This window comes from Phalacrocorax carbo, chromosome 13, assembly GCF_963921805.1.
Source record: "Phalacrocorax carbo chromosome 13, bPhaCar2.1, whole genome shotgun sequence".
Taxonomy (NCBI): Eukaryota; Metazoa; Chordata; class Aves; order Suliformes; family Phalacrocoracidae; genus Phalacrocorax; species Phalacrocorax carbo.
In genome coordinates this window covers 17589435-17613967 of record NC_087525.1, presented here as the reverse complement: position 1 = coordinate 17613967, position 24533 = coordinate 17589435, and the positions used below count along the sequence as shown (strand labels likewise).

The window sequence follows — 24533 nt, the reverse complement described above, 5'->3', positions numbered from 1 at the left end:
TATCGCTGATATAACACACCGCAGGGCCTGTAAGCTTCAGGTAGTCCTGGATTCACAGGTTTATACAGTTATGGCTCATCTTCCAACGTGGACTTCTACAGTCTGGAGACTGAACTTGTGAAGTCATCTGTAGGCAGATCGCTGGCCTTGCTACAAGCAGCGCAGGGAAAGGGATGAGGAAACTTCCGCTTTCATTTCTGCTTCCTCCCTGCCATCTGGTGCGCTGGTGGTCTCTAGTGCACGTTTATGTTAAAACCCCCCACAGCGAAGCCATAGCACTCTGAACGAGGCAGCGCTTCCCCGGCACCTCCCGTGAAAAGGCTAAGGAGATCCCGAAAGGTGATTTAGCTTACGGCTGGGCTTAAGGCGCTGACACGGTGACCTCTTCTGTGATGAGAGAGCTCTGCAGCCTGCTACAGTTATGTTTGCAGCCATTTCTAATTTCAGGTTTTACTTATTTTTACCTTTTTAGCTCAAACCAGTTTTTCAGCTATAAGCAAATGCGGCAATGCTTTGTAAATTGTACCAACTTGGCACCTGGAAGCGTGCAGAAAGTGGTGATTGACGGGTGGTTGGTGAAGAAAAATACACAGCAGAAAAAAGCAAGAATGCACATAGCTGAGAAGCATGAAGTCTTGTGTAACTGAATTGCCTGGCTCTCCTGTAATTGTGTCTTCCTTGTCAGATAACTGCTAGTTACTTTGAATATGAATATGTGGACCTGGAGTAAGCAAAATTACCTCAATTACCTCAATTAAACCAGCTTTATTAACAGATCCATTATTAACAGGAAGACAATGTCCATTTCATTTTTTGGTTGTTTTTTTTTTTCAGATTCATACATCTGTTCTACAGTTTGTCACTGAAGAATTCAGACTTGTCAGTTTTTCATCTAGTTCATGTAAAGGTAAAGAAGGGGAACATTGTGAGGACTGAAATTGTGGTTAATTCCTACGCTGTTTGCAGAGGCTGCTAAACTGGCAAGGAAAGCGGAACATTCCTTCCAACTTCAGCAACTCCTCTGGGAAACTACACATCATTTGGTGTAAAAAAATAAAAGCAGGATGGAACAGATAAGCATCTTAGAATGAGTATCAGGGCATGTGGCAATGAGCACAAGTTCTTACAGCTTGTTTCTGTCCTGAACATCCAGTATTTGATCTATTTAAAAGGTATATAGCCTATTACAACTGAGATTGTACAATCGTGGACATTTGCATTAGATTGCATGGTGACTTGCCGACTTAGCTTTGAAGCATTTTGAAATGCAGAATTTCCTTGTTTCACTGTAGCTCCACGTGCCTACAGATTGCAAAAGATCCTTTTTCTTCGCTCTGTGAAGAAAGAATATAAGGCCAACTTCTGCCCTGGCACCTGCTTTTTACTTCCAACTGGAGCTACGACTGAGACTTGTCTTGGCCCTCCCAGTAATGGCATCATCAACGAGCGCATTCTGCTTGTTCTTCAGGCTGCATCGTGCTGCTGCAAAGCGCTGGCTGCCCCCACAGCCAGCTGATTCACAAAATAGATTTATTTCTGGAGTCATTTGTTTCTAATTCGTCTGTCTCCTTCTATCCCCTCCGCTTGTATTATTTATAGGTTACAGAGCACCTGAAGTTACGATGTCTTGTTGAGGCCTTCCCAAGTCATCCCTGCTGTTCACCTTGGTGCTTTGGATCACTGTGGATAAATGACTGAGTGCTGCCGGCCACCTGCCAGTTTTCAGATTTATTTTTTTTCTACAGACATCAGAAAAGAAAAACAGTGCGAAAAAAATGGTGCATCCAAAGAGAAATGTTTTGTAGCAATTGCTTGATACGAAAACTGACAGCACGAGGGTCCTGCACGTCTCCTCTACTTCCTCCTGACATACGCCTGTAAATGAAGGGTGCAGGTATTTTCATGACACTGCTAGTGGGTTTTTAAATGATGGCAGGATTGCTCTGTGTTAGTAATTTCTCATTAAAAAAATCAGTGACAATTCTATTTAGCGTGGTTAGAAACTTCAAGCTCCTTCTCACGTCCAGGCTGTACTAAGGTACTTCCCGATGTCGGAGGGGGATCGTACTGGGAATAAACACGCTACGCTGTCTTCTGGGAGGAGTTTTAGAGCCTTGCCCTGGTTTAAGCACGTAAGTTGACACATATTGAACGTAGACATAACATGTATGTGTAACATATGCACAAATAAGTACTTTAACATATTAATACATTAACTAAGAACGTATTAAGACGGTAAGAGCCACGTTAAGCATGTTCTTCACGTAAGCGCGGTCTCAGAAAAGCAAGGCACGCCCTCGCTGCTCCCTGCAGCCGCCCGCTGCTGGGGCCGTGGGAGATGAGGTCACTTGTGCCCGATGACCTCAGAAGAGCCCGCGCCGGCGGGTTCCGGCCGTACCGGTACGCGTTCGGGGCCTCGCTGCCCCGGCCCGGGGGCGGCGGAAGGGGCGCCGGGGCCCTCAGAGCCCTGTCAGCAGGGCCCGCGGCCGGCCACCGCCATCGCCTCCTGCGGCGGCCTGGGCCGCGGAGGCCGCAGCGCGGCGGCCGGGGAGCATCGCCGTCCACGATCCCCGTCACCGTCCCGCTCCCGCTCCCGCCGCGGCCCCTGTCGGAAGCCGCCCCGCCCCCGCCCCTTCCGCCGCCCGCCGCTTCCGCCCGGGTGATGGGGTGGCGGCGGTGCCCGCCGCCGCAGGGAGGGCGCGCAGGAGCCGCCGCCGCCCCGGGGCCGGCACCGGCTCCGGTTCACCGGCACTCAGCGCTGCCGCGGCGGCAGGGCGCGGCAGGCCGGGCGAGGCAAGGCGAGGTGAGGCGGGGCTGGGCGGGGGGCGCTCCCCTCATCCCTGCCGCGGCCGGGGGCGGGCGGGCGGGCGGGCTCGGCGGGCCCCGGCAGGGAAGGGGCCGCTCCGCCCCGCCGCAGTGGCCGCGCTGGGGCCGAGGCGCCGGGCCCGCCGCAGGAGCGGGGAGAGGCCGCGGCGAGGCGGAGGGGCGGCCGGCCGGCAGGCGGGGCGGCGACGGGCCTGCCCGGCGAGGGGAACCCGCGGCTGCCCGCTCCCGCGCCGGCCTCCGCAGCGAGCAGACCGCCTGCGGGAGCGGTGCCGGGCGCCCGGGCTGCGGGTCCGCGCTACGGCAGCCGGCTGTCGGAGCGGCCGTGCCAGGTCAGGGCAGGTCCTTCACCTCCCTCTGAGTAAAACTGGTGGGTTTTCTGGGGACAGAGTATTTAGTTTTGGGCGAAGGAGTTCTTGAGCAGGTGGGGTTTGCTGATTAGCGCCGTGGAGGAGCGGTGCGAGTGGCTGCTCCGCGCAACCCTGCGGCTCCAGGAGCAGCCTGCCTGCGTGGGACAGGGCTGGCGTGAGGTTACGGCCTGCGTGGGTTTAGAAAGCTGGAGCTCTGCAGGGCTGTTACCCGCTCAGCCTCCCCACTCCGCGTGGCTAATGCCCCTCAGACTCCTCACTGGGTTGCTGTTTGCTGCTTTTTAAAAGTATATTTCGAGAGGGTAGGGTTTTTCAGCTCCATAAGGTAATGGAAGGAGAGGCAGTTTTAACGTTCACATACTTACTGGCCTGTAACTGGAGTTGAAGTGGTCTCATGACTTTGTATTTGACACTTCCATTTGCAAAGCTTATTCTATAAGACCCCACCACACGCGGGGCGCCGTAGGATGACTCGACGAAGACCCCACTCGCGCTAAGCATGCTCCATCCCCACCGAGCTCCCTCCTGCCGCCAGGCCCTGCGCAGGTGCCTGTGCCACCCCCACGGAGCCGCGGTCGCGCTGTGCTCTGGGGTGCAGGAACTCAGCTGGATGCTCCCTGGCATTTAAGTGCCCCTCGTGTTTGGTGGGGGGTGCCTCTTGCTGGGTATCGGAGGTAAGGAAATGCCTGGGGTTGCGTTCTTCCTTTTGCTCTCTGCGATATAGAAAAAAGGTGGCATTAGCTTGCGGGATTGGGGTGAAGTGATTTTTATACCCAGTGGAAAGAAGCTCTTTCGGATCAAAAATCTTTGAAACTTCCCAAAGTGCTGCTTAGCTGTGAAGGAAATATTCTGTAGATTTGTAAAGACCAAGAATTTTCAATTATGTTGTTTGCCCTTCTATGTGATGTTCTTTTTGCCGGCTGGCTGGGTTGTTTTTGGGTGTTTTGGTTTTTTTGTAGTATACAATTAAAAATACAGGTTGGCCTAGGCTTTGCAATCTTTCAGGCTCTGTGCGATCGCTTTTCTTTGTACAGAGCTCAGTTTTACAGCCTGCTAAGCTGGAAGAGATCCATAAACCATATTACGTTATAAATATTTATTTGATAATCACATAACTTCTAAAAGTTTTGTATTTCTGTTTTATTTTAATGCATTTAAAATGAAGAAGGCTCCTAGATTTTCACTAGATCAGAAAGATCAGGTTGTAAATGGTTGTGGAGTGTGAGAACAAACACAGTTTCACTTCAGATATTGTCCTGGTATTAATTTGTACGGAGAGGCTGTTCGTGTCTCCCCCTAGTTCCATCCAACCGTGAGGGTGTGGGAAGAAACCAAAGAAATAAATGGGGAAAAGCAAACCTGAACTGCTTCACTGCTAAGGTGTATAAGGGTAAAGAGCAGCAAACATTCTGTTACGAGATGGGTGTACTGTTTCTTGAAGTTGGAAGAAAAACTACTTGACACTTGACATTTAGCATGTGAAATGTTCAAGATCTTGTACAAATATTAACGAAATACTGTGAATTACATCCTAAGATCAGTGGAGTACTTGATTAGTTGTTTAAAAATCACTTGTGTGTGCCTTGAATTATGGTGGTAGGATAAAAAATGTTTTGTTAGCTTGTTAGTAGGTGAGGAATTGAGCCACTCAGTGTTCACTTGGGTATAGTACAACCCATTTGGTTTAATGAGGTGTAAAAGTCAGGGAGCAGTATGTGTTCTGTTCAGCCTGCTGCGATAGGTAGCTGCGCTTAGTGGTTCATATGAATGCTTAGCTTTCAGGGCTTTCTGTAGTAGCTGCTGTCAGTTTTGCATGGAGGCGTTCCGAGAGGGACTCATCTGAGCCCAAGGAGCTAATCTTTGATTTTACAGTATCAGTTCTGTATTTTCCACAATGCAGCACTCCAAATGAATAATTCTTGGAAAGCACATCTTCCTTGATGGTTTGAAACCTAAGACATACAATAAACTAAACAAGTGTTACTTCATGAGATTTCTTATCTTCATAAAAATCACGAAGACCTTTGAATATGGTTAAAACACTGCTGGTAATCTCAGTTATTAGAAATGTTTGTGAAACAACTGACAGAAAGTTGCTAAGCAAAACACGAATGCAAGTGTTACAGGAATAATTCTGCATTTGAAGTTATTGTATGCTTGCTCCAGGAGAACACTTCTCCAGTTTTGTTTGTCTCGCAGTGGGCATTTTGTTGTGTTCAATCAGTTTTACATATAGCATGGTAGCTTTTGTATTAAAAGACCCTTGAAAAATTATGTGTTGTTTTTGCAAGTGTTCTTTCTCTTCTCTTGTTTACACGTTACTGTACTATATATGGTGGCATTTAGAAGGTACGGATTAAGTCACTGTGTACTATATGGCAATGATACCTTTGCTATTTGCTTTAAATCAGCTCTGAAGAATGTAGAGTTTTCAGGAAGAGCAAGTGATGAGCTTCTGGTGCAAGTCAGCAGAGTATCTGAGACCTCGGATGCACAACGAGGCGGTTTTGTGAGCAAGCTTGTTTGTGCTGCGGAGCCAGGGCCTCAAACCTGGGTCCTCTCCATGTTGTGAACCAGCAGCCTTCGTACAGCAAAACTTTTTCCCCCCGAGGTGTGAGATGCCGTGCTCCTGGGCCGGCAGACCCAGCGAAGGAGGGGCTGAGCTGGAATTGCCTATGTTCAAACTTCAGCTTGAAACCTTCCACAAAGAAACCTAAGCTAAATCACCTGAGATGTGATAGTTCTTCAGTGTCCTTCCTAAAATTCCTCTTGTGGATGGTGAGAACTGAACCCACCTGGGGAAAAAAGCCAAGAGGCATGTGAGCAAGGAGAGGCCTAGGCTCTGCCAGGCTCATGAGGGCAGGGGGTGAAGCAGTCATGGTGCTGGTAGTTTTGCATGCGCGTCTGGAATAAATGCATCCCGTCAGCACTCTGCTGACTGCCATGGGCATAACTAGTGTCTTATTTAACGCTTCAGCTATGATTCTGGTGTAATTGCTTTTTGTTTCTGGAACTAGATTGCAGCCTGATGTTAGTGTGATGTTAATGCTAATTTTCCTTGGCTAGAGTAGTGATAATCATATTCAACTTTCCACATTTTTACCTTAATATACTGCCTCGGAGTCTGCATGCTAGGAAGATTAGGGACTTCACGGTTGACTAGGAGTAATTCAGTAGAGGAAAGCATGATAGAATTGTGGATAATCACTTTGAGATAGATTAATTTTCCATATTTAAATATATATTTAGGAAAAATACCGTGCTAAGGGTATACTCAGCCTCTTGGAGGCATCTCATTTTGTTTAAAATGTCCTAATGAGATTGTAGAAATGTTCATGGCTCATAAAGTAACATTTTTCTTTAAAAAAATACTTTTACACATACCGATGAAGTTCATATTTAGTTGTGTTCATGCTGTTAATTGAAAGACTGGGGGAGGAAAAAGGGAAGCGGGACACATGATATGTACTGCTGATGAGCTGACTAAATATAAAGTCACAGGAGCAGGAAAGTAATCAAGTCGCTAGCTACAGACACTGCTGATGTCAGGCAAAAAGTATATTTTGCCCTCTGACGCTTAAGTCTGTGCTTGCTCTGTTACTCATGCATGTTTTTCATCCTTAAATAATGTTATCCATTATTTGGTTTCAGCAATAAAACCAGTAATGTGGAAGGCAAAGTAGTTACCAGTGCTGTTCTCTTTCAGAAGACAAGTACAGTTAGGCGGGTGGCTCGGTCTCTTCTGCTGCACTAGTCAGTCTTGCCTCGCAGGTGGGTAGCGCTGGGAATGTTACGTAGCATTCGTAAGCTTCAAAACTGAACAGGAGCAGTTGGGCACACGGATCTGTATTGTATTCCAGGTGCTAAGGTTATTAGGGAAAGTGCTTTAAACTACAAAAGTGGCACTTAATGAGTAGTCTGGAGAAGGCAGCTTCTGAGTTTAAAAACTGCCTCATCATCAAAACCGAACTTAACTGCTGTGATGAAATTAGCTGCCAGCTGTGTGGAATGGTTTAAGCTTGTGTTTTGTGAAAGTGCTGGTTTCTTTTGTTGATGTCTTTGTCTTCTCCAGTCGGTTAAATGTCTTTGACAGCGTTTAAAAACAGGAGCAAGTGCTCTCAGGTGCATCTTAAGGTTAATGTAGACTTTCTCCCAGGTCCAGCCCTTTCAGCAGTGACCTTTGGTGGATGTGCTTATTCAGTGCTGTAAGGTCACTTTTATTGCACGTATTTTTATTCCTGCAGTGCCAGATGAAGAAACACTAGGCTGGTGTTAGGCTACTTGACTTGTGACAAACGAACAGGATCCTCGTAGGCTAGGGAGAGTCTCCTGCCTTTGCCTCCAGAAGTTGCTTTGGCTAGAAGACAAATCAGTAAGTTGAGTGTATTTATGGTGAGTCTAAATTCACTGCTTTTAGAAAACTTGTGATGATTACAGTGTTAGAAAAGCCACCATGATTAACTTTTTTTTTCAGTATTTTGTAGTTCTGGGTAAGGAAAGCTGGCAGTCCAGATAAGCAGCTCAAGTTTGTTTGTTTGTTTTTACTGGAGTAAGATAAAAATACGTAGTACAAATAAGGTCAATTAACTGATCATTAATTACAAATTAAATCTAATAATTTATTTTGTGAATAGCTGTGTGACCAAAGTAGTTACAGTTGTTTTGAGCAAGAGTTTCAAAAATAGTAAGACGACATAGAAATGAGCAAATACCCTTTTATAAGGCAGGGTATAGTAAATGCATAGTTTCTAGCAGTGGTTTATGGATATATTGGCAGCTACTTAAATCAAGGTATTAAAGCATAGATAGGCATTGACTGTATATGGAGTTTAGAGAAGTTAAAGCTATGCACTATGCATGGTGTTAATAAACAATCAACTCCAGAGAGAATATCTTCAGAAGTACCGCTCCTTTAATTCTTTTAGAAGGGCAGCTTTGATTTGATTTTGCTTGTTTTTCTTCTAAAGTATCTCTTTTGCACTTCTGGGAAATCTCACTGGATGCATCAAATCTCTCCTGATATAGAATAATGTGTGGTCCTATTACATGTAATCTGGAAGAAGTTGCATCCAGTTACAATACAAGCTACTTGTAACAATAGGTACAGCACCTCTTTAAAAAGAGAAGTGAGGAGGAAAGAGCTTCTGTTTGTGGAAGAGCTGTGCCCCTCAAGACCATGTAAAACTTTGTGTTGAATATTCATGGTGAGTTTGAGGACCTGTTTACTGTATACAGAAGCTAAATAATAGATTAAATAGACTGCTTCCTTGCTTTCAGTCTGAAAACCTTGAATGATGTATGTGTATTGTGCTGTCTTGTATTTTCTGAGATTTGGCTGGCATGATTGAAGCATTCTAGTTAATTAGAACTAGACTGTTTTTTAGAGTACAAAAGAGCGGTGGAATGGTAGCTGTTTCTTAGACTGTAGCTGTACATAAGCCACCAAATATAAATTATGCACAAGTCCATTCCACACTGCTGTGGGTCTTAAATATTAGATAAGCTTTTTATTACTTTTACGTCACTGGTAGCCTTTTAGAGTTGTCTTCATGTATTCCACGTAACAGTCTGTGATTAATTTTTTGCTGGTGGTTGTTCTAAGCTGGTGGTTCTGGTGACTTGTCACCTCCATGTGGTGGAAGTGGTGCTGAGATGTCTTGCCTTCTTTCAAACAATTCTTGAGTCAAGAAAACAATTAATGAGAAATCTGTATGAAGAGAACACATCTCTTCTGCTTTTGGTGTGTGTTATCTATTACCACATCACTTCTGAAGATGCTTTGGAATTAAAGCTAATGCTTGATTTCTAGTAACCTTATTTTGAAAGCTGACTATTTTAAAGGATTTGCAATATAATAGGCATCTGTCTTAAGTACTGAGATCAAACTAAGATAGAAATATGATGGCTGCACCATCAACGTACAACTAAGATGCCTCAGGTCAGTATCATTGTAGATACTTAGTCTTAGGTTTACTTGGGAGGGGTGAGTGGGAAGTGTCATGCCACCACAGCCTCAGTATATCTTTTAAAACAGTGGAATGAATGGGACCTGTAATGTATTATTTTAGCTTTCAGTTTGACATGGTTGCTGGCTATACTTTCTTGCTTAGTTCATAAACTGCAAACAGTGAAAAAGACTAATGATTAAGCTGGTATTTAAACAGAGTAATCTTTGGTTTTCATTGCCTAGTGTAATGAACAAACTCGGATTTTTTCTTCTTTAACAAAAGAATAAAAGTAGACTGGGTACATCTAGGAGATATTCTGCTTCTTGGTAGCTTTAAATTTCTGCTTAGGAGCAGGTGAGATAATTTTGCTTTGCTTGAATAAAAATGTTTTAGAAAGCATTTTTATATTACTTAGCTAATAAATTATATGCCTGTTTTTTAGCTGGCTCTTACATAAAATGCCTTTGGCTAATTAAGCATCAAAAATTGCACAAAATACACTGACATTTCAGTAATCTTTGTTAAACATTCAGGACTTGTTTCTCCAATATGTAACAGGTCGATTTTATTGGATAAAGGAGGAGGATGGCGGGCAATAATCAGCTTTGCATTCGACGTTGGACTACCAAGAACGTGGCCAGGTGGCTGAAGGAAGAAGGCTTCTGTGAATACGTGGATGTTTTGTGCAATAGACACAGGCTAGATGGAATTACGCTGCTGACACTTACCGAGTATGATTTACGATCCCCTCCTTTGGAAATCAAAGTCCTGGGGGATATCAAAAGGCTAATGCTGTCCATACGCAAGCTACAGAAGCAACATATTGATGTCCTGGAGGAGCTGGGTTACAACAGCGACAGTCATGTTGGCACAGCGGGCCCGAGTGTTGCCTTACTGCAGGGGACGGACTGGTTTTGTAACGGTGAAGTACCACGGGACTGTGACGGACCAATTACTGACTTGAACGGTGATCAGTATCAATATGCGAATGGCAAAAACAAACACTCTACCCGAAGGCTGGACCCAGAGTATTGGAAGACAGTTTTAAGTTGTGTGTATGTCTTCATAGTGTTTGGCTTTACATCGTTCGTTATGGTTATAGTGCATGAGCGAGTACCCGACATGCAAACATATCCACCTCTGCCAGACATATTTCTAGACAGGTAAGAATTTTTCTTTTAAAGCAAAGCAGTAACTGAGAGGTTAAGGCATAGGCTGTATTTTCTTCGTTCTCAAAGTTTCATATGCTCTTGAAGATGCTGCTGCAAAATAGTAATTATAGTGTAGTAAACCCCTCTCTAAGACTGAAATGTGTGTCAGTTGGATGCAGAGATTTAGTTGTCGTGGGAAAATAAATCGAGCTGCTGTTCTACCCAGTTTGTATTTAATTCTACGTTTTTAGCTAATCACAACACAGGAATTAGTTAGTCCAGCCTCGCATTCTAGTAAAAAGGGTGATGGTCAGCTGGCATAGGTAAGCAGCCGTATGCATTTTCTGAAATCCAGATGCTGCTATGAGGTTTAGTATGTCTTGGAACAGAAAAAATTGATGAAGGAGTATTTTGGTCTGCCAGTGAGCAAGGAAATTGAAGGGGGATAGCGTTGATACTGTATTTAATATCATACAGCATGTATGATTCTGTCTCCCCACTGCCAACTCGCTGAAGATGGTTTGGGGAAACTCTGAAGTAGACTGAGTAGACCAGTATCTTTTTCAACCATACAGTATCTGTGTACTAAAACACTGTTGTAAGTTACACAGTACCTGCTCATTTTTAAAAGAAGATATTCTACTTTGGGCAGAAAAGAGACACAATAGCAAAGGTGAAATTCTAGTCATTGACTGCAGATTTAACCGGGGCTAAAAGCTGCCGGTGAGCAAGTGTACTTACCATAGAGAACTTGCTGCCTAGAGAGTTTTAAAAGACTAGATAAACTTTTCAAGATTTCAGTCTTTGTGGTCTCCTTATTCCTGCCAGTCATTTCCATTAATGGTTTTTGTGAAGTCAGTGGTGGTCTAATCTTGTAAGTTTGCAGAATCCCCCATAAAATTAGATAAAACTCAGAAAGGATGGACCACACCCGGCAGAGTGGAAGAGAGGAGAGAGACCGGGAGCTATGGCACTACTGGATTTTGTTGCCGGGGCACTACCACGGTGTTCAGTGGGCAGGAGGACGGGGGAGGTCAGAAAGCAGCAGCTCGCAAAACGATGCGAGGGGATTACTACACAGCCAGCGTCCGAGTAGCGCTTTGCTACCCCTTTGTATCAAGGGCAACACAAAGGTGCGAGGAGCAGCCTCTCTTGAAATCTGTCAATCTGTATTTTGGTGAAGTAGCAGAGCGGAAATTGTTACGGGTGCCATATGTGTGCAAGGAAGGCTTAAATTTTTTGACAAGCGAGGCTAAAGGGTTCACATATAGTGATTATCATTGAAATCTAACTTTGGAAACAATTTTTATTTTTCCTAACACTTTCCCGTACAGTTCTGCTTCATCACAAGTATTTAGGATTTTAGACTTTGCAGCATTTCATTCATTGTGTTGACATGGCATTCCTACAAGCATAAGCAGCATAACTGATGTGATGCAAGTTTGTGTCAGAATGAAAAAGGTTGTTGGGAAACAATGGTAGAGGAACGCATCCTGTTAGCAAATCGCATGCATAAATTCAGAGAGCACGCTAGAGAGTTTCTTTGACGTAGTGAATTCTGAGTAAATGTCTGCTGAAAATACTAGAAAGGAGATAGTGTAATTAAAGATTAGTTCAAATTCTGTTTAATTCAGTCTAACAAAATAATATTTGGTTGTAGTTTAAGCTGTTGTCAGACTAATGCAAGTTAGTCTTGTAATTAGAACTTTATATGCCTTTATTCTAAATACTGAGGCTAGAGAGGAAAATTAAGCCTCTGTATTGTAAGTTTAACTTTCTTCCTTCATCCTGTTTTTTTTTTTCTAGCGTCCCTAGGATACCGTGGGCTTTTGCTATGACTGAAGTATGTGGTGTAATTCTGTGCTACATTTGGCTGTTGGTTCTTCTGCTTCACAAACACAGGTACAGTATATAAAATTCCAATTAACTGGTACTTTGATTCAGAGAAAGGACTGTAACAAGAATTAGTGATGATTGCTTAAGGTTTTCCATTTAGTAAGATACTTGTAAGCTTCCAGTATGTCCCTGTCAAAATGGATTAGGGAGGATTTCATCAAGAATGGTGACTTGTGAATTACAAAGGAGTAGTCTGAATTTACTTATCTACCAGATTTATGTGTAATTTCCTTCAGAACATATTTATTTCAGAGGGTTGTGAGTATATACTCCCATACTGTAACAACTTTGTGTATAAATAATAAAATCCTATGAGAATGAAATTCCACAGGATGACTGCGCCAGCCTAGCAGCTTGCTGTCACTGAAGGGTAGAAAACCCTTTTGTGTGCATGAGGACTTTAAGTTAAATTTTTACCAGTTTGCTGATTTTTATCAGTTTGCCAACAGAAGGGGTGAGTGCCAAAGCTAGTACAAGTGTAGTTGTAGAGGAGCAGGGCTGTACCTTTCGGTGACAGAGAGCTTGCTAGTGTCTCACCCTGTCATATGGAAGTGTACCTTTATAGTACTACTAAAAAAAAAAAAATTAAAAAAAACAAACAAACAAAACCCCACCACCCAAACGACTTTTTACTGTGAAACTTGCAGCAATGGAGAAGGGACTTCATGGGGTTAGGTTGGATGGGGGCAAATGTTTTTATCATAACTTTCCAGATTTAAAAATACAATATATTAGGATTCTTGCAAACATTTCCTATGTACTTTTCCCAGATCTATACTTCTGCGAAGGCTGTGCAGCCTCATGGGGACAGTATTCTTATTACGTTGTGTTACAATGTTTGTTACCTCACTCTCTGTGCCGGGCCAGCACTTGCAGTGTACTGGAAAGGTAAAAACTTCAAATGCTTTAACTTATTTTTCTTGTTTCCTTTTCTGTTTGTTTTTTTCTTTTAAAATTTTATTTTAGATATGATTAAGATTGTTGTGACCATGATGTTAGATGTGTGTTGTTATTATGTCACCCTTTCTAATAAGGGATATTCCATAGAACATGGGATTTCATGGTTTTATCCTAACTTTTAGTTAGAAGAGGTTTGAGCTGAGTTGGAAGCTTGGCAATGACACACTGGGAGGCTGAATACATTTTTTAAAAAGTGGCAGTGTCTGTATATAAATCACTTGCAACAAAATGCTTGCCCTAAATTCCAGTATTCATCAGAGGTATGATGAATACAATTAATAACTGTCGTTACTAAATTGTGACTCACTGCCTCAATAAAATACAAAGATGCGCTGACCTGCATTTTAATGAAAGCCCTGACATGACAAGTGGCACCAAACACACATAGCGCTATACAGCTCACTCTAAGGACATACTGCTCGGTGGTGGGGTTGGAACTTACTGAAGGTTAATGTCACTTCTTTTAGTTGTACGGCAATGTTTGGGCAAAACTCCAGCGGGCATTTGCAATATGGAGTGGCTTTGGAATGACTCTGACGGGAGTACACACGTGTGGAGATTACATGTTCAGTGGCCACACTGTCGTCCTGACCATGCTCAACTTCTTTGTCACGGAATGTAAGTACAGAGTGTCAATGCTTGAATGTCCTTAAGTGCGAAGAGTATGTACTGCTTGCTGTCAACCAAGGGGGCGAGAGCGTAAACACTTGAATGTCCTTAAGTGTTAAGAATATCTGCTGCTCAGCCTCCTCAGAGTTCAGAGCGTAACATTAAAGCAAACAGCTATAAACTCGGATTGCTCTGCTCTTTCTCAGATTTGTGACAGCTCACCTGCACCCAGGAAAGGAGCAGCACCTCCCAGAGTAACGGAAGGATGAGTAGGGCGGGCACATTTGAAAGAACAAGTGAGCCAAGAAAATTAGAAAGGCTTCTAGATTGCTACTGGGAGAATACTAGGGAAGATATTTATGACTGGCTGTTCCTGTACACTTCCCTAGGTATCTGCCTCCTCTTGGGCAAAATACCAGGCTAGGCATGTGTACACTTAGTGTAATCCATAAAGCCAAAGTACCAGCCCTCATAATGAGTGAGAATATATGAAACAATAATAGTCTCCCATAAATAGAAGTGCTATTTGATACATTATACAGCAAGCTAAGATAATTAGTTTGAGTTCACCTATGATGGAATGACTGCGATAACAGAATAATATATGCTTTGTGACAGTTTTCCCCTTATTACGTGAAAAAGGCATGATTTTCATTGAAAGAAGTTAGTTGACTGAAGAATTCTGCTTTGCATGGTCCAAAACTATTTTAGGATGCTCTATTAACCCAGAAATGCATGATAGCCGTAAGTGAAGTCATGAAATGAGAGATTATAACTTGTGTGGTTGTTTTCATTGGATTTATTGGACCTGTAGATGTAAAAAAAAATATCCAGGTGAAGACAGTAACTTCATCACATTTTGGATGAAAAATCTGTGTGAAACCTTGTTGTGTCTAGGCCTGGATCTCGTAATGACCCAGATTTTTGAGACATTCAAGGTTAGTCCCTTTCTGTTTTCTCCTAGATACACCAAGGAGCTGGAACTTCTTGCATACCTTATCCTGGGTCCTGAATCTCTTCGGAATTTTCTTCATTTTGGCTGCACATGAACATTATTCTATAGATGTCTTCATTGCCTTTTACATCACTACAAGACTCTTTTTGTATTACCATACGCTGGCTAATACTAGAGCATATCAACAGAGTAGGAGAGCAAGGATCTGGTTTCCAATGTTTTCTTTTTTTGAATGCAATGTTAATGGTACCGTTCCCAATGAGTATTGCTGGCCCTTCTCCAAACCTACTATACTGAAAAGATTAATTGGCTGAAGAGCGCGTGGTTTTCTGAAGCATTGTGACTAAGATCCTACAAGGCTAGCTGCGGGGGGCTGGGGCAGCGGATATTAAGTAAGATTTTTCACTCTGTGATTGCCGCCTCCTTGTCTTGTTCTGTAGATCCTTAGCCGTAAAATGAGGTTCCCACACCACAGGGCTGTCTTTTGCGTTCTTGTTGCTAAGTACAAAACAACGCAGGGACCGGTTAAGGCTATCAGCGAACCACGAATATGAACCAGAATCCCGCTACCCTTAAGTAAGGTGCTGTGTGAATGTTTAACTTTAACCTCAAATATGTGTTTGTACTGAATATAATGTGCCCTTTACAGCTCCAAATAACCTTCGTTACCTGACATGTCAGCCTTTACATATACTGACTAAAAAATTAGAACTTTATGAAGATTTTCTTTTAAAACAGTCATAAATGTAATTTTTGAAACAATCTCTGTGTGTGCTTAAAGATTGAGGAGTAGTGTGTCATAATGAGGAAAGCAGTCTAGCTCCTTGCTGAAAGGGTCTCTTAACTGTTAAATAACAAGTCTTAAAGTATAATTGACAATATAAATATAAATGGTCTGCGTACAGGTTGCCAAAAATGAAAGTCTGCCTTGTGGCTATGCAGTGATGATGTTTTTCTAATGAGAGCTTATTTAGTCTAGTCCATAAGTTGTCTATATGGTTGTTCTAGCACTTGAAAGTTTTCCCTTTTGTGTTTAAATAAATGAGTTAAATGCTGCATTCACAGAAAGTGAAGTTAATTTAGCTTTAGTGAGTTTAAAGCCACAAAATAACTTTTGTGTGGTTTTAATTGCTTTATACCCAAACCTGTGCATGCTTTTTAGGAGCAGCTCTTTTAACATTTGAAAAACAGAACAGTTATCTTCATATATCTTACTGTCCCATAAATGGATGGGGAAAATGCATGTAGTAACTCTTTCAGGAAAAGTAATAATAGTGAGTATTGGAAATAGTGCTCATATTGATGTATGTTTTAGCACTCTGGTGTCAACAATATGGTGAGTATCTCTGGATCTATATACACAGTATATTTGTTTATATATATATCTCGATACACACAGTATATGTTCTTCTAACAAGTATGAAAAGAGGCTAGGGCTTGATTTGAGTTGCTCATTTACTATGCTGAAAGATAAAAGTACCATAAGCAGTTGAGGTTTGGATGTTTTAAAATAAATAAATAAACCCTAAAAACAAGACCACCACAAAACATGCCCCAAACCAACGCTCGAGTCCCTGGTGTGAGCAGGGGTCACACGGTTGGTGATCTCTTCTGTGGTGCTGTGTAAGGGGACAATGCTAACATTGGCTGTAGAGACTTGAAATTAGATTTATGCTAAATGCAAACTGATAGGTAAAAGATGCAAAGCAGAAAAACTGTGTTGAGTTTTTAATTTGGTTATTGCAATTTCAGAATAGGTGGTATGTGCAAAAGGTAGTGTAAGTCAGCCTTGGAAGGTTACATGGAGCGTTTCCAGCTTGGTACGAGCTGACTTAATGGCCACAATGTACTTGTTTGCATGGAAAGGAATCCCCGTGGAATTTTGCGAGACAGTTTTGTATTTGGAGGCTTGTAATCTACTGTGGGCTCCCCCTTGCTGTATTGTGTTCCTTTTGTGTACCTGGATTGTACTGTCTTGACTGTCTTCTGCTCTTCGTAGTATATTACTTTTGTAACTTAATTTAGCTCTGGTTCCACAGAGGAATTGTGATACCTTAGAGTATTCCTGCCAACTGTACTGAGCACACACACGTTGTACTATTCTGCAGGCTTTTAGATTTGTAACATTCACATTTTTTAGCAAAATTTCAGGTATAATACTATATTGTTCAATCTGGCATAGCCTGATGGCTCTTTCCATCCAAATTGGAGGAGTATGCTATACTTAAGAAAAAAAAGGAGAAAATATTCTGAAAGGTTTAAAGGCTTTTCATTTGCTGTTCTTACCTTTCTGATTTCAGAAAGGAAGTTGAACATTCCTCTTGAGACCTTACAATCAAAGAGCTCTCTTGGTTAGTTTATATTTGCCTTTGCAATACACACAGAGTTATGAATGCTATTTTTTAAACCCTAGGAAACATCTGTTCTCAGGACGTGCAGGATTGGACTCTGAGTTATAACATGTCTAAACTGGAAAATTATTTTGCAACTTAGACGTGCAGGAGAATTTTCAAGCACAGACCAGTGTAACAATGTTTACATAAAGTAATCATTTCAATACTATTTTTTTTAAAAAATGAAGTTCATATATGTTGAAACATAAGGCTTCTCTTTGTTCTAATTTAATTTTTCAAATTCTGTTAAGTAAATCCATGTTTTAAATCAGCATTGCCTATCTGTTTTTTAAAGGAAGCTTGTTCTTTTGTGCTAAATATTTGAGTCCAGGATAAGTAATATACAGTGGTTGGTTTCGTGAGCATTGAAGTGGGTTAAAACATTGTCAGGACAATTGTTGTCTTCTATTTTGGAAGTTATTTTGTTTGTCTATAAGCATGCAAGAAGGCGGCTTGAAATTGATAGAAGACAGAAAAAGATCTGATTTTCCATGCAAAAGAGCACCGTCAGTTGGTAAAGCTGGTAACATAAGCTTTGCTGTTAATTAGATGGAAACAAGTTGCAACGCTTAAAGTTCCGTACTTCCTTTTTTTTAAAGAGTGTTTTAAAAGCAATTTGCTGCTTCTCTGCTGCTGACAAGCACTTTTTAAGTAAAGGCAGCAGAGCATCGCTGGGCCTTGGATTTAATGCTAAATGCGTTCAGGGTCGTCCTTCCCTCTTACGTCCTGCAGCAGCCTTTGCTGCCCTTTAAGTTGCTGCACCTATGTTGTGCAAAGTCATCTGCGCTCTGTGGGAGCGCACGCATGATCTGAATTCGGAGTAGTGAATGGATTACTGTGTTTGCCAGCAAGTGCATGTGTCTAACGACGTTACTGCTACAGAGTGCACGAACTAATCAAGTAGAAAGGTCTAACTCGGTAACTGGATATACAAAAGAAGGGGAGGGTGTTGGGTTTTTGGTAGCTTAGCAAATCTAGTGATATTTGAGACTTTACAATAGTCTTGAGCTCTTCCTTATTAATATCAGTTTGGGGATATGTATGCACCTACCTGAAGGTGACAGGCACACAGGCATTCCCCTCTCCTATTATTTTTTTTCATTGTACCTTATGACACAGCTTCTTATAATAGCTTTCCTAAACCTTTTGCCTTTAGTTTTTCCTTTCTGGAAGATCCCTTAAACTAGCAGTTTTATGACGTTACACCTGCATGCAAAAATCAGGCTTTCATAGATGTGGGGTCTTAGCAAATTCTTATTACACTGATAGAAGCTTCTGGGAGGATCTTTAGGCGTGGTTCCTCCAGCTGTTCTTGAACAACGATACGGAACGATTCCACAGGTTATCTTTGTGTCCTCTGGCAAGCAAGATAACACACACGTGTTGGTACAGAAATGTAGATAGGCGTGAGGTATTTACATGTCCAACACCAGTAAGAATTGGATCCTGTAAATATGCTGCTTGGGATGAGGCAAATTATATGCTTAACTTTAAGCAAATCACTAAATCCTCTGACTTCAGTGAGGGTGTTACCATTTTAGTTTAAGCGTGTTCTTGGACAAGGCCAGCACGTGCTATGCATGCTGTACTGCTGCAGTAATGGGAGTGGGTGATGTCCCTGTCTCTTTGTTTTCCCTGATTTCTTCCCCCCATCTACTACAAAAGAAAACATTCCAGTAAAATGTAAAAAAAAAAAATTTACTACTTAACTGGGTTCTGAGAGAATAAATCTGTTTGGGGGTTTGGGTTTTTGGTTTGTTTTTTTTTTAAAAGTATCAAAATAAAGCATTGTTCGTTAGCTGCTTTAAGGAGCAAGAGTCAGTGAAATGATCTGAAAAAAAATTTCTTTTTTGATGCAAGTGTGTTAAATAACCTTATTCAGAAGTACTGAAACCCTTCAGTGAGGATAGAAGTGCAGGTTCCTATAATCTTTTCTGTACGGCTGTGTCTCAGGTAGTGCCAAAAAGAGTATCGAAGGGGGAAGGGTGGAACTGGGACATCAGTACAAGTCTTTTGCAACAGTTACTATCTCTGGGATTTTTGAGCAGTGCTTGCATACTTCAGTGTTAGGCGTGGTCATTACTATTTAGCCGTTTTTTTTGATGTACGAAAGTCCACTAGGTTTCCAAGCACCAAAACTATTGTGGAGCTGAGTCTTAATCATTACATACGCATTTGAAGAAATAGCCGATGTCTACAGAAGAAAAGGGAAAGAAAAAAAAAGTGGGTTTTGTGGACCTGGAGTGTAACAAAGGAAAAGTAACCTATAACAACAGTGGTAGTTTTTCATCCTGCCTATGTAGTTTTTACTGAAGGGCTGGGGAGAATTTGCAGTAATCTACAGACAGTATTGATTTTTCTGGGATTTTTTTGAATAATCTAGGATACTTTCACAGAAACTTGACCTGTAAATACTAGAGCTGCCATAGTCCTGTCAAGGTGGCAGTACCTTCAGCAGAAGTCCCAGCAGTGAGCCGCCTGATCCTCTGAATTGTTTTGCACGTACAGACTCTAGCAACCAAGGGTTAATTGGTAGACCACAGATGGTTCATACTGGTTTCTGTTTCCGATGTATCTTTGGCACTGTCACTATTCTAATTAAAACAGTATTTCTGAGGAAGAAAGGTCCTTTGGAGTGAACCTACTTACGGTTTGTTCATTATAGGAAGAAAAACACCCAAAAACCCCTCAGAACCCTGTAAACACTATTGTAAACACTACAGTATTGTGAGGACTGAGTTGTCCGTATAGCGGTATCCTGCCTACTTACCGTTGTATCTTAAGACATTTGCAGTGAGTATTATGTGCATAATTCAGTGACATGCACACTTTTAAAGCCAGTTTGTAATAGGTATGTAAGAACTTCAGGTGATAAATGTGGAGCACGATAACCCGACCTGTTAGCTCAGTGACGGCGTAGTTAGAAAGACTAACCGTAACTTAATTTTGCTCTTTCAATTCAGTTTTATCAAATATGAGAAATTTGTCAAAGGTGAGAAACCACGAGTTGCATTGTACATGGTACTTAAGTAGAAACATGAATTTTCACAATGAACAGTTACTTCAGTTTTGTTCCAACAGAGAAAATAGTATTACCTAATGGCTGGAAGGCATGGCAGTGGAGTTCAAAGTGAGTCCTGTAAATAAGTAAATACTGTTTTGATTCTAAACTCAGATTGAATTAATATATTGTTTTATATCTTTGTTGTATTAAAACGTATTTAAAAGAACTAAAATAAAATATTTGAGAGATGACAAATGTCTGGTTTAATTTATGTGTAAAATGATGGTTCATCGCCCCTGTTAGCGTTGTGACCACAGCAGTATACCTGAGTCATCTGGGCATTAGAGTTGTTTTTCCCCAAAGCTCTGTTTCACTGGGGTGAAAATGCATGCTGCACGTATCGGTGTGCCTGATGTTTTTGCCAGTTGTAAACTATTTTGGCAAATCACTTAAGTATTTTTGTTATTAAAAAGTTAGAAAATGTCTCCCCCCTTGTGAGATCTCGGTTAAGTATGACGAGGGCTTTCAAAGACACTTCAGCTGAACTAACTTCAGCAACTCTAGGTATGGTGGTGAATAGTGTTAACAGTAAGTCAGCAGTCAGTATAACAACTGTTGGAAAAACTGTGAAAGAGTAAAGTTAACTTCTGAATACCTACAAACTCCTCTGATGGGTTCGTACGTTAGGCCTGTTATTGCCTTCAGCCAAGGATTTGGGTCATCTGGTATGTGAGATGTACAGCGATTCTTATGGAGAAACTTACACGGTGTCCCAGGTATGCTCCGTGCCCTGGAGTTGCATCTGCATGTCTGTAAATGGCGATTTGGAAACGTGTTTTGTGATCTTAATCCAGCTAAAACATTCTCCAGTTAGTGTGAGCCAGGTAAACTTAACGTACTGACCCGTTAGAAAGCTATTCATGTACCTCCCTTTGAATTATAAAATCTTGATCAATCTGATAATTTAGAGAAAGAATGCTGTATATGAAGCCTTTCCTTAGTGTGATTTTTTTTCCCTTTAAATAAGCTGTTAAAGACCAGATTCACAAAGGAGAATCGATGTGGCAAGGCACCTTTTTAACAACAAAAAAAAATTATAGGGAGGAAGGGGAAGCGAAAGCAATGAGGTTCCATGTACTGGTTGCAGAGTAGCTACCGTGGCCTTTGGTCTAATATTCTGGGAAGCAGTAGGTTGTGTTCTGAGCAACTTTAAACAAGTATGTGCTTTGTGCGCTGTAAATAGATTGGATAACTTCCAGGGAAAATAGTCTGCTTCCCGGAATATGTTACAATACTGCTTAGGGATGTGAATTTTGAATTAAAAAAACTTTTCCCTCCACAATAACTTGCTCTTCTATGCGTTACTCCTACAACCAGGGCTAGAAAGATAAGTAGTTGCTGCTATCTGTAGTGAGAAGAAATAAGCCTGTCTGTATAGGCTCTGGTTTAAGTTTGGTGTTAAAAGGCAGGGGAAGTACCCCCTGCTAGCCTACGCTCTTACTGGGTAGAATTTGAGGAGAATCAGCTTCAGATTGTCCTTCTCATACCATTTTGTTCAGATTTCTTTTCAAAACTCTCGTAAGGAAATTAGGTACAGAACAGAAACTACTCTCCTGAGTTAAAACACCTTTAGCATCTGCAAACTGTTTCATTATATCATTGCATCTTATCTCTTTCTTCAGTGAACTTGACTGCAAGAAAGTAGTTTATTCTTACTATTAAATGTGCAGGTACCCGTCTCACTGTTCATCATTCCAAATGTATATTGGATTGATAATCCTCGCCTTTCGTGGAGTTGATGATGCAATTCACAAAGACGGGGCATATTTTCACAACTAACTTCAGACTACCTGAAAGTGATTTCTTCAAATGTAGGTATGAGAATAAAATTGGTGTTACAAGCTCTTTCTCTGGTATGGAAATGATCCTATGATAAAGGTTACAGCTGTGGTCTGAAGTGTGCTGCTACCTATGACTGCTTTGCTTTTCATTTTGGCGCTGATCTATGATGTTCTGGTGAAATTACTGGTTCTCTCTGGGTCGCCGAAGAGATGCCAAATACTAAAATAATTACTGTTGCTGTCAAAACTGTACTGAAGTCTGGTACTAGGATAGGTACTCACTGGGTGATCATAGCAGTCATTTGATTTGTGTTCACACAAATTGGTGGCCAATTTGGTAACAGTGTTTTTTTTTCCTAACGGTGTTGTTAGTTTCTCAAAAGGAACTTCTCAAGCTCCAATCTAACGTACCCAGCAAGCCAGATCAATTTGAAAGGAGATAGGGAATGCTTATTTTCAAAGAAGCATCATTCAATTTCAATATAAAAAGCAATTAACTTTTTTACCCCTCTCTGGTAGATGAGGTCCACAAAACTGCATCTGTCTCTTGATCACTGGGAGATTCTCAAATACTATAACTGGAGGCAATAGCCCTAAAAAGAAAGGGGCAGAGAGGAAGAGGAGACCGCAGCAGGCAATGAGTTTGCGATTTGTACTGTAGCGCTGAAGAAAGGCCTTCAGTAAATGTAGGGGAAAGCTATTAATTTCACAAATAGTGTGAAGGAGAGTGGAGAATGAAGCTCGGGGGATTACCAACAAATATTCAGGAGGTGACTGTGTCTGCTAAGGAGTCTCGCTAGTGTACGAATGGAAGCGCTGATGGGCTGGTCAACCTGTAACCCGCAATTTTGCTGGCTTTTGTAACTTCCGTACAAGTCTCATCACAAAGCCCCTCTCCAGCACTTAAGTTTTTGGATTAAAATTATTTCATGATATTAGGGTTTTGTGGGGATTTTTTTTTTTTAGCAAAGCTTAGAAGTTAAGCCTTCTATATCCTAATGGCACTTTTAAAAAGATGCCTTGGTTGTCTTTTTTTTAGTATTTGTGGGGAGGCTTGTAATACTATGTACAGAACAATAACCTGATAAGGCTGTTTTTTGCACATGCATAAAAACTGCTACACATCACAAAGTATTTTGTGGATGCTTCTGGCAGAAGTCAGGTGAGCGGTGCTCCCCTCCTCCTCCTCCTGTGCTCCCGGGCGAGCCCAAGCTGTGCTTCGTGTTACGGCGGGAGCGAGGAAGAGTGGGCCCGGCCTGGGAGCAGGGTTACGGCAGCGCTCTGCTCCAGCAGGCCTGCGGGGCACGCTTGGGTTGTTTGCAAAGCGGCAGTTTGACCTAGAAACAAGAGCCAAAGTTACAGAGAAGGCCATAAAAACACGAAGCACCAGCTCCGGCTTCTGTAAAACCGCAAATGTGTTGCACCAGATCAGGCTCCGGCCAAGCCAGGTTGTAGTCGATGCCCAAATGAGGCCCAGGCTCTTGCAGGCCTTATTTTGCTTCTCGGTAGGTTTCAGCGTGTCTTAGCGAGCTCTGCCTCCTCTTGCGAGGTTCTGACTTGGCCCTGGGGGGCGTCCCCTCGGTTAGCAGTGCCCTGAGGAACGACTGCAAGGTGTGCCCCCCGCCCCAGTGTAAAACAGACCCCAGCGTGTTACAGGGGGGCTCCTCGCTGATACCCGTTTCTGAAGAGGAGAGCAGGCAGAGTTCATTAGCCAAATGCTTTCATGGGAGTGCCAAAAAGTGACTCAATCTGTGAGTAACAGAGGGTTGTGGCGTTCTCAGCCGAAGGCTCAACCTCCGTTTCTGCCCTGTCTACTGAAAATAGTCCCCCTGGCTAATGCCGAGGGGCGCAACAGACTGGCAATACCTAGGAGAGCGTTTGCTTTACTGCAGGCTGCATTAAATAAGCAAGAGGGGACAGCAGAGGAAGAGGGAGAGCAGTTTGCAATGGGCTCTGCTAAACACAGGCCTTGCTGAAGGCCTCTGGCTGTTCCTGAGGCAACTCCTCTTTCACAAAGGTGGTCTTCTGTTTAGGTCTGGTTTTCCCTGAATCAGGCAGTTTCTCCAAGCTGTGGGTTGCAGTAATCGAAAACCAGCGCTTTAGCGGGAGGCTGGTGTCTGCTGCTGGCCAGCTGGCAACGTGGGAGCCGGCTCGGGTGCCACCTCCGTCCCAGTGCCGCTTCAGGCTCCGACTCTTATAGCAGGGACAGTCTGGTGTGATGGCGTAACTGGTTTATATGCCAGAATTAGCATATTTTATTCCAGTAATAGTTGCCTACAAGTTACACCAGTAGCGAAATCCATAGTCAGGCTCCTCCTCAGGCATCCTCTCTACTATGTCTAAATGTGGCTGAGTTAAATTCAGACCAGCGCTAACTGGCATGGTCGATGGATGCCTCACAACTTCTGTCGTTTCCCTTTGGCTTTTCAGCGAGGATGTAGGCTCTACCATCTGGTGGCCGTTGATTTGCCCCCGATTTTCCACATACTATTTATACACTAAACCCCCCTCCACTTTTCCTACTGCGTGGGAAGCTGGCAAGGAAAGCGAGCCCAAAAGGAAGTCACAGGATCTTCCCTACGAGC

General features: G+C 42.4%; 1 protein-coding gene across 10 annotated transcripts; it reads left to right on the top strand.

The window, feature by feature from the left end:
- The first annotated feature begins 2336 nt into the window (after nucleotides 1–2336).
- Nucleotides 2337–18865, top strand: SAMD8 (sterile alpha motif domain containing 8). 10 transcript variants are annotated; one of them, XM_064464934.1, is made up of 7 exons: nucleotides 2449–2803; nucleotides 7436–7563; nucleotides 9698–10302; nucleotides 12097–12192; nucleotides 12957–13074; nucleotides 13614–13764; nucleotides 14720–18865. In XM_064464934.1, the coding sequence occupies exons 3-7, from the start codon at nucleotides 9725–9727 to the stop codon at nucleotides 15022–15024; spliced, it is 1248 nt and encodes a 415-aa protein (XP_064321004.1). In that variant the 5' UTR covers nucleotides 2449–2803; nucleotides 7436–7563; nucleotides 9698–9724; the 3' UTR covers nucleotides 15025–18865. The 10 variants fall into 10 exon arrangements, with proteins under 10 accessions (XP_064321014.1, XP_064321009.1, XP_064321004.1 ...); XM_064464936.1 differs by having other exon boundaries at nucleotides 2449–2808; XM_064464937.1 differs by lacking the exon at nucleotides 2449–2803 and adding an exon at nucleotides 2891–3155.
- The last annotated feature ends 5668 nt before the right edge of the window (nucleotides 18866–24533 follow it).